Below are 8,915 nucleotides of genomic sequence, written 5' to 3'. Positions count from 1 at the left end.
AGCTACGTGACACCAAGACTCTGTCCGATTTGTATCTGGTGACAAATTTTCGGATTTCGGAACACCCTCAACATCTTGTTCTCTGAGGATTCAGCCCATGCTAAGAATCAGATTTAAGAAAACCCGGAACGAAAGTATTTCTGGCATTCGAAGCAAGAAACGGAGAAAGAACCCATGAACAATCACAGAAGCACCTAAAATCTAATGAAAATTTGGAAGGAAATTAAGCTATATACAGATGAAAACTAATAGGAAATGGAACCACCGGAATCAATGGCGTGAGCCTAGTGGCTCTGATACCATGTTAACTACATTGCAAAAGATAAAGTAGGTAGAAAGGAAGAGGAAGATGATAGAAAGAAAACCAGAGAAATTGTATTGATTGAAGGAAGAAAATGTATACAAATGAACTTAATGAAATACTAGCTATACTAGCTATACAATCCCTTATATAGCCATATATTCCAATTACAATAATACCCCTCTAACTATATTTCTGTTATATAGTGAAACTCTCACGAAGGGATTCACGAAGAGGAGAGAATATTTTTTCCTCTTTTCCTCCTTTTACTCGTACGAATAGACTGCACATTCAATCTCAAAGGCATGTCGTGCCCTTCGTTATTTGTTCTATTTTCTAGTTTTGGCATTGATTTCCAAGATACGAGGAGACAAGTTGTGCTTGGGACGACGCTTGCTGCATTTTCTTTTCCCCAACTTATTTAAAATGCATTGGCAGAGAATGGTAATTCCACATATAATTAGTTATACATCTCTTAGTATTTTGCTTTTTAAGAGTCTCGTTCTCTTGGTCGTTTGGTGGCCAAGGATTTTGTTCTCTCTAGCTTACATAATATATATAGGAGCATTTTGATTTTTCATTGTTTAAAAGTATTGAATTGGATATGTTGAATTCCGAAGGAAAATGTTTTGTTTGAGTGTTTTTTAATTTATTTTATTTTATTTTATTTTTAATCAATTCAGATATACCGGAGGGTTTTTGAATTTACACTGATGATATCACTAAATTCAAGATATTGATTCTCCAAGGTGAATAAATACTGGTTAAATTCCCAGGTGAAATTTGCATTGGGGATTATATACTTAATGGTTTGGTATGTACTTTTACCTTTTGGAGACTGGCAAGTAGGCGCAGGAGAGCCAACTGGGTTTAAATCCGTCGCTGCCTTCTACCCAGAACAAGTGGTTAATCGCTCAAGTGGGTATTCTGAGTCTCAATGCTTTCGATTATTCGATATTATTCGGTTCTGTTGCATACATATGTATAGAATGGCATTCTTTCTGGGGCTGCTGCCTCAGTTAGCGTTGTGATCACGGGGCTTGGTCCGGATTTTACAAAGATGGAATCCTTTGGTAAAGTAGAAGCTTTTGCAGAGACTGGTACTAGCCAGCCTTCATTTCTCCTAATTTTGATTCATTTTATGCATAAATATATTTGACATGGCCAGTGGAAGCTTTTGTTAATTTACTCATTAGTTTTGCATTAATTTTAATTGCATATGGGACTTCAAAGGTTAGTGGATTAGATACGAGCTGGCAAAGGCCTGCAGGAGTGGCAGCAAAAATTATAGATTGCAAAGCATTTAAAGGTAATTCTCCACTCATAGTCATACATACCAACTCAGGATTGTTCATGAGTTATGACGGCTTGAATTTGATGACGATAAGGACGATCGTCAGGGCTTCTGAAATTATTAAATTAAAGAAAGGATGAGATCAATTCAGAAGTACTTTTTTTTATTTAATTTCGAATTACTTCATCGAGTATTCGCTACAAAAACCCGGTAAAAGTTGCAAGCACCTGTTTTCAGCACTTGGGATGGCAACCAACGGCTGGTACAACACTGTATACAGCACCGGACTGGTATCTATTCGACATTGACAAGTTCGTTTCTAAGTTGTACTGTGTGTTCTGCTCTGGAATCCAGATTCTTTATTTCTCATGCCAAATACTGCGATATCTTTGTGCAGTACTTGGAGGAGGAATCAGATAAATACAGTTCCAATGTTAAGGAGGTGAGCTTCAAATTCGACGCTTAAATTAGACAATCTAGATAGGATGGTGCACAAAACTGAATCCCGTTTCGTTTACTGCAAGTGCGAAAGCTGTATTTGGTTTTGCAGGCTGTCAAATCCTTCAGGTTCATTTGAGGGCTCCAGACAGTTTTACGCCGATTTTGATTGAGTCAGTACACTCGGTATTTTGCGGTAATCCAACGAAATAGCTGCCAAAGAGATTGTTAACCTGTGCAAGAAACGCAGATAGTCATTGCAGCAGCATTCATTCCATTGTAAATCCAAGGATTTTTTAAATATTGAAGTTAAACCGGTCTCTAATTTTCGAATCATTAATTTCAAATGGAATAAAAAAATCAGAGTAACTAATTTGGTGGATGTTTGGGAAGAATTGTATGTACATCAGTTCTATTTCCTTTCTTTTACCCCTGCCATTCTTTCTCCATCTGTAATTCTAACACCTCGAAGCAAACAATCTTCTGTTGAATCTCTTTCATCTGCAAAACTTGTGATGGTTAGGACATACTATACAACTTTATAAGATCACAGACAATAACCCAGTATTTCACATACCTGTACCTCTGTAATCCCAGAAATTGCTCTCTCGACATTCATTCCTTCCTTCTCAAGCTGTAAATTTGTATCAACGAAAGCCCCTCCCTGCACGTCTAGTTTGTTGTCTGCATCCAATGGAGCATCAGCTTCTGCAAAAGAAAACAAGTCATTATTCAACTTAAGAGTTTGATGGTCATACAATTGTCTCCTCAGAACGTAAATTTATAGGATTGTCCTCCCATCTCTTCATCGATTCACCGTCCTGAAATCTGAAGAAGTGCCACCAATCTGATAATTCCCACGAAAATAGCAGCTTGAACATGGAGTCGTGCCGTACTGGTCCCAACAAGGAGTGACAAGGTCAGTCGCAGGAGCCACAAATAAGAATGTTATGCATGCAGTAACTGACGAGTATTGTAAATTGTCACACACACACACACACACACACACACACACACATATATATATATATATATATATTTATTTATTTATTTATACGAATTAGACAAATGGTGAGTGCCCAAGTTTCTTTACCAGAAAAGAGTGCCCAAGTTGAATTCAGGGAACGCAAAGACAGCCGAATGACATACCTTTTTAGAAGCAAAGCAGGCAATGCCACAAACAGACTTGCAACCATGGGGCACACTCTTCTTGGTGGCTCTCCTTGATGGGAATGGAAGAGTCCTTGAGAGAACATGCAAGGGCTTCAGTGCCCAGAGAGGCAGCCTCACCGCCCTTGTCCTCCCACCTCAGAAACTTGTTGAGCACGGAGGGGGAGTAATTGATCAAACCCTAGGTCTCATGAAGAAATTTGATGGAGGGATTCAGGGATTACAGTTGAATAAATGAGAAATCTGCCGTCCTTCGCGGTGGTAAGGCCCCTTCGAGTGTAGAGCATCGATGGAGTTGAGATTGTGAGGAATGTGTGCAACGTTTTCAGGAGCGTGCCGGTGAGAGTTTGGTTTGGGGACTTCTAGAGACATTTATTAACAGCTTCTGTGCCTTTGTTTCTAATTTCTCTCTTCAATTTTGTGGTTATGAATCCTTTATGTGTGGGCAATGGGTCTTGATTTCACTCCGTGGATAGTTCCTCCAATTTTTTTCCCATCATTTTGGCAAAGAGGACCATGTCACACTGTTTTTGGGACGAGTCAAACATCGTGTTGCATGATTTGTGAACTCTGGATCGAGTGACCATGATCACCCTTTTTATCTATAACATAACGAGCAATCTTTCAAATGATATACAAACAAGCATATCCTTCAAATCATAAGGATCAATAGGCGAGGCACTGTTTTACCATATATGTATAATACACCCAAAAATTTTTCTTTCCAAATAAACAGAACATGCCTGAAGCTTCTCCCCTTCTGAAGCCAGGCACTCTTAACTCTCTATATCACAGGATTTTCCGAGTTGAATGAAAATCCTATAACTAGTATGCACAAATACCTGAATGACATTACGCGTGTGATGGGCCGCCCACCAACACGTGACACCAGACTATACACCCAAAATGCCGGGACAAGGCAGACTATAAAAGAATCATACGTTGATTCTAACATGTTTTTTCAGACTTGTTTTAGTCCTATCTGGCTGCTAGAAACCTGCTTCTAGCACCCACCAATCCATGACAACCTGCCACTTTTCCTGAGTAACACGGGTTTAGATGCACCGAGGATTAATGTCGCACTGGGAGGGAAGAGCAGCTGGCATCCTCCATCCTTCTATGCCATCTGGAGTGACACTGACATCTGACCTCTCTGGTGACCATGACTATGTATGACCTGCGAAAAAAATGTATGTATAAGACAGAGGGCATAAATCCAGAAACAAAGACTTTGGGATGCCAAGCCTTAAATCATAAAATCATAACTAGACTGAAAGCACATCCAGATCAACACAAAATGAAACCAACAAAAACAAGTCCAGCTATATATTCTTTTAGGCCTTGTTTGGTATCTTGGATTGGATTGGAATGGAACCCTCTAAATACAAGTTATAGCGAAGGTAGAGGAGAACGATTTTTCACTTTCAGGGGATTAGAATGAGATTAGACATGTAGAAAGCTTCTCCCTTCTAATCCTACCATTTTGAGGAGGATTGGAGTGGATAAGTTTTCTACCACATCGGTCACAATTTTTTCATTTCTTCCTCAACATACTTGAAAATTGTGATTTATCCATTCCAATCCCATCTTCTAAACCGAATGAGGCTTAAGGTATTGGTAATTTAATCCAGTATGCAAACAAAATGTGCCAAGAAGAACCACTCTCCCTTACGTAATTATTGAGTAAGCACTACAACGTAAAGTTTATTAGGTGAAGAATCGGAGTGCTACTAATGGCGATGGAAAATCACAAATGAATATTGGAATGAACTGCTACAGGTTAATGAAAACAGCAATCTAGTAAATCATCCCATTAAACTAATTTGCACGCGGACGTCCAACAAAGACAAACAGAACAAATGCATCATAGTTTCTGAGAAAAATGTATTCTCACACTTTGTTGCCACAGCCTCATATAGAACCATTTGCAACTTTAAATGATAATGATATATGCAACCACATTATCATCAGTTAGCTATCAAGGGCCTGCTGAGAATAATATTATTCATTTTGCATATCTTTTGCCGGAAGAAAAGGTTTGTATAATCAGAACTTGCAGTCCTATAGGTAAATCTTGCATATGTACATAGAATGACCAAATATCTTTACCTCTAGAATGCAAAATAAAATTTCCAAGGCTCGACCTGAAGCCTGCCGCTTAATTAGCAGTTTTGCTTCTTTTAGTCCTGCTGCAATCTAAGGATACCTGCAAAGAGTAAATAAAGAATCTCAACACGAACCTAGTGGCGGATGTGTCCCTTTTTTCTTTTCTATTTTCTCAAAGAATAGGTATAGGACTGCAAAGCACACCGTAATCTATTCTATGATGTGGCACTAACCTTAATCAACCCCTCACCCAGCTCTTTGCTCAGAACCACTACCCTGCATATATTGAGGAGGAGCAGATAATATAAAATGTGGTTGTGCCACAACACTTGCTACCATACCTGATTAAAAAACACAGAATTTTGTCGATTAAGTCTTATCTATATACTCCATGGTACATCGATCTAGATGAAAAATCTATCAAATTGTCATTACGTCTCCATCATGAGACTCTGAAGAATGCTTGTCATATTAGGTACGTGTCTGTTCTTTGTCAAAAAAAAAAAAAGTTCTTTGTATTTTATAGAATTGAAAGATAGAAATCAAAGACTTTGAGCAAATCTGTGTTAAAAATAATTCTTTATTAATTAAACAAATCACATGCATACTATTCACTATATCAACAGGGGGTGAGCCTTCTAAGCAAAAAATGTGCATTATAAAGGACTAAAATTTATCATGATCTCACATCCTCATAGGTAGTAATAATTTGATCAAGACAGTGGTCAAGCCCCAGGTTGTGTTGATTTCACATAAATTATGAGTTTGATGAGTTGCATGTTTAGTGGTACAGCTTCACTAATTTATACTGAAAGATGAACAATCATAATTTATCCCCTAGAAAGGGGGACACCAGAGTGTGAAGAAAAAACAAAAGAACAATAGTTTCAGGACAGAGAGATGTACCCGTAGGATATGCTGCTTGAACTTGAGGGACTGGGGAAGTTGTGACTGCATTAACACTGGGTGCACCAAACTGGATTATCTGCTGAGCAGGCATTGCATATCCATGAACTGTTGGATAACCCTGACCACCAGGAATGGTTTGACCCAGTTGTTCATAAGGATAAGGAGAAGTATTAGCTGTCCCTGGAAGTCCGTATATTTGAAGATATTGCTGACCCACATAAGGGTTGTATAAACCCTACCAAAGAAATGGCACGCAAAGTGAGGAAGCAAGTCAGAATAAAGCAACATAATATCTTCACTCATAAACCGAAAAGAAAGACATCCACCTCATGCTGCCATTTAATAGCATTACTGACCTGTGAATAAGTGTAGTCAGGTCCATATGTTGCATACCTGCACGGATAAGACAACCATTACAACTGCTGATATAATAATTTCTGTAGACAATTTGGAAGAGTTAATGTACATCATGAAAATACAATTACAAACAATGCAATGCATGTAAATATACAACACAAGACACCAAAACTAATCCCTTACAATGCAAGAACCAAGGTGTTGAACTAAACTAAGGCTGAAGTGCTCCTACACTTGAATGAGAAATCTCAAGTATGAGATCAATCAATAATGGTGAGACTAGAAAACCCAATTGTTGGTCCTCAATAAAAAACACTAGTCCTAAGTCTTGCCTGTTCAATAAACATTGATCTGGGCACATATCCTCTGCAACTATCACTTTTTCGTCTCCTGCAATTACCAATCATGCCATGTCACATCATCATAGTCCAGACAAAATGAACCCTGAATACCAAGGGAAATGACGAAGAAACCTGATTTTGGAAATCTACATGGCATTGCATATTTTGAATCGCATGCACTACACAAGAAACAATGGAAGAGAACTAAGTTGTTTACTGAGATGTCACCGATCCATGGTTAACCAAATCAAATATCAAACGTTGACAACTTATATACAACACAAGTGGATGCTCAGCAAATATTACACAAGTACAATTAACTCGATGGCTATCACCTAATCCTATAAATGCACGACTCACCCATATGGAGGATAAACTAATCCTTGTTGATAGTTGTAAGAAAGAGGCTGCTGGTAGCCATATCCTCCAATGTAAGCCCCACGGGTAGCTGGCACGCCTCCAATGTATGGAGAAGCTGGTCTTGGACGTCCTGCAAGTAAAAAAAATATCATGCGTAATGTGTTTGTTTGCTATAGTAAAAACAATACATGTAGATTTTGGTACTTTGAAAGGTTAACATGAAAATGTGATGGAAACCAATGAAGATCTTAGTTCTTTTTTTTCTTCAAATCCATATATATAATTGCTGTGTTTAAAACAAAGTCAATAAAACGTTGGAACCTAATAAAAGAAATTGATAGCACAAACACAAACATAACCAGAAAACAATGAACTAGTTGCAATTGAGCATGAAACTGGAAACTACAAAGCAGGACTAAATTGTTAGTTATCAAACCAAGAGCATAAGAAACTATACCATAAGGCAAAGGTGGCCTGGACTGCCGGAGTGAAGCCAAATTACAATTAGCGCGCCTGCCATCGATAATTGGAGTTGGATCAGCACAGGCCCGAGCAGCGGCCTCTGGTTCGCGGAAAGTCACCTGAACCCTCCATGTAAATACAAACAGAAACCAAGTCATTCTAAAAGTTGTGAGTGAGACAGAACAATCCCACTGCCATTGATTCTTTATTTGCAAAACAAACTGGCATAAAGTGAAAAGAAGAAATACTCACAAAGCCATAACCTTTGGATCGGCCGGAGTTCTTATCAATAATAACGACGGCCTCGAGAATCTGGCCGAACTGATCGAAATGGCGGCGCATGGTGTCGCTGTGCGTCTCCCAGGCGAGCCCCCCAACAAAGACCTTGGTGTAGGTGGTGTCACCAAAAGGGGAACTGGAATTGGGGAATTGGAATCCAGAGGGACTAGAACTCGACCCAGAACTCTGATACGCCATCAATCAATCACAAATTATTCAATTCAATTCAATTCAATGTACAAACAGTAGTACTAACCCGAAATAGAAAGATAATGAAAAGAAAGAAAAAACCTAGAAATAAAAAAACCCTAGCTTGAGATGTGGTGGAGATGCATATACCATTGAATTTTGTAGTGAGGTTGGGGGAATCTCGGGTGGTCAATTTTGGTAGGAAAGAATGAATAAAGGTGATTAAACCCCAACACAACCCAGCACCCCAATAAAGCTTAATTAGGCTTAATAAGAAGGAGTTTTGGAAGAAAAAAAAATGGAGAGAAAATGGAAAAGATAAAAAGAAAGAAAGAAAGAAGGCCCCAGCAGCAAGAGCAGCAGATGGGCCAAGAGAAGGACGACCTAGGCCGGTGGAAGTGGTGGGGATAGGCTGGCTGGCTGGCTGGGGACTCGAGAGAGAGAGAGAGAGGGGTTGGTGGATGGTGATGGTAAAACTTAGCACTAGTAAACAGACTAGTAGTAGCGGAGAAATTGACAGCAAGAAATAGATGAAAAGCATGGAGAAGGACGGATTCACAAAGATAAGGAAAAGGGAAAGCGTCATCATTTCTTATTTTCCACACAAAACAACAAAAGAGACACAAGTCCTCGTCAACGTTTGTTTCATTTCTATTTGCCTGCACGTAAAAGAATGAATGCCTACGCGGAACTAACACGGATGTCGGCT

At 39.0% G+C, this 8,915-nt stretch overlaps 1 protein-coding gene across 5 annotated transcripts; it reads right to left on the bottom strand.

Moving 5' to 3' along the window:
• Positions 1–3,837: 3,837 nt before the first annotated feature.
• LOC103942319 (RNA-binding protein 24-A) lies at positions 3,838–8,733 on the bottom strand. Of its 5 annotated transcripts, XM_009352509.3 has the most exons (11): positions 8,357–8,733; positions 7,991–8,203; positions 7,734–7,857; positions 7,277–7,406; positions 7,049–7,095; positions 6,908–6,965; positions 6,575–6,611; positions 6,216–6,453; positions 5,543–5,650; positions 5,313–5,409; positions 3,838–4,380 (listed from the first exon to the last, which is right to left on the bottom strand). In XM_009352509.3, the coding sequence occupies exons 1-9, from the start codon at positions 8,357–8,359 to the stop codon at positions 5,556–5,558; spliced, it is 945 nt and encodes a 314-aa protein (XP_009350784.2). In that variant the 5' UTR covers positions 8,360–8,733; the 3' UTR covers positions 3,838–4,380; positions 5,313–5,409; positions 5,543–5,555. The 5 variants fall into 5 exon arrangements, with proteins under 5 accessions (XP_009350784.2, XP_009350783.2, XP_048430869.1 ...); XM_009352508.3 differs by lacking the exon at positions 8,357–8,733 and having other exon boundaries at positions 7,991–8,230; XM_048574912.1 differs by lacking the exons at positions 5,543–5,650; positions 8,357–8,733 and having other exon boundaries at positions 7,991–8,230.
• Between the last annotated feature and the right edge of the window lie 182 nt (positions 8,734–8,915).

This window comes from the organism of the source record quoted next, unplaced genomic scaffold (assembly GCF_019419815.1).
Source record: "Pyrus x bretschneideri cultivar Hongxiangsu unplaced genomic scaffold, Pyrus_bretschneideri_v1 Contig76, whole genome shotgun sequence".
NCBI classification, from domain to species: domain Eukaryota; kingdom Viridiplantae; phylum Streptophyta; class Magnoliopsida; order Rosales; family Rosaceae; genus Pyrus; species Pyrus x bretschneideri.
This window is presented reverse-complemented; position numbering and strand designations above follow the sequence as displayed.

What these genes read in the sequence shown, in the direction of transcription:
- LOC103942319 (XM_009352508.3), bottom strand. Translation starts at nt 8,215, where the DNA reads ATGGCGTATCAGAGTTCTGGGTCGAGTTCTAGTCCCTCTGGATTCCAA. An exon ending in ATGTAGATTTCCAAAATCAG is followed by an intron (nt 6,966 to 7,048) that starts GTTTCTTCGTCA and finishes TGGTAATTGCAG; the next exon opens with GAGACGAAAAAGTGATAGTT. An exon ending in GATCAATGTTTATTGAACAG is followed by an intron (nt 6,612 to 6,907) that starts GCAAGACTTAGG and finishes TTATCCGTGCAG; the next exon opens with GTATGCAACATATGGACCTG.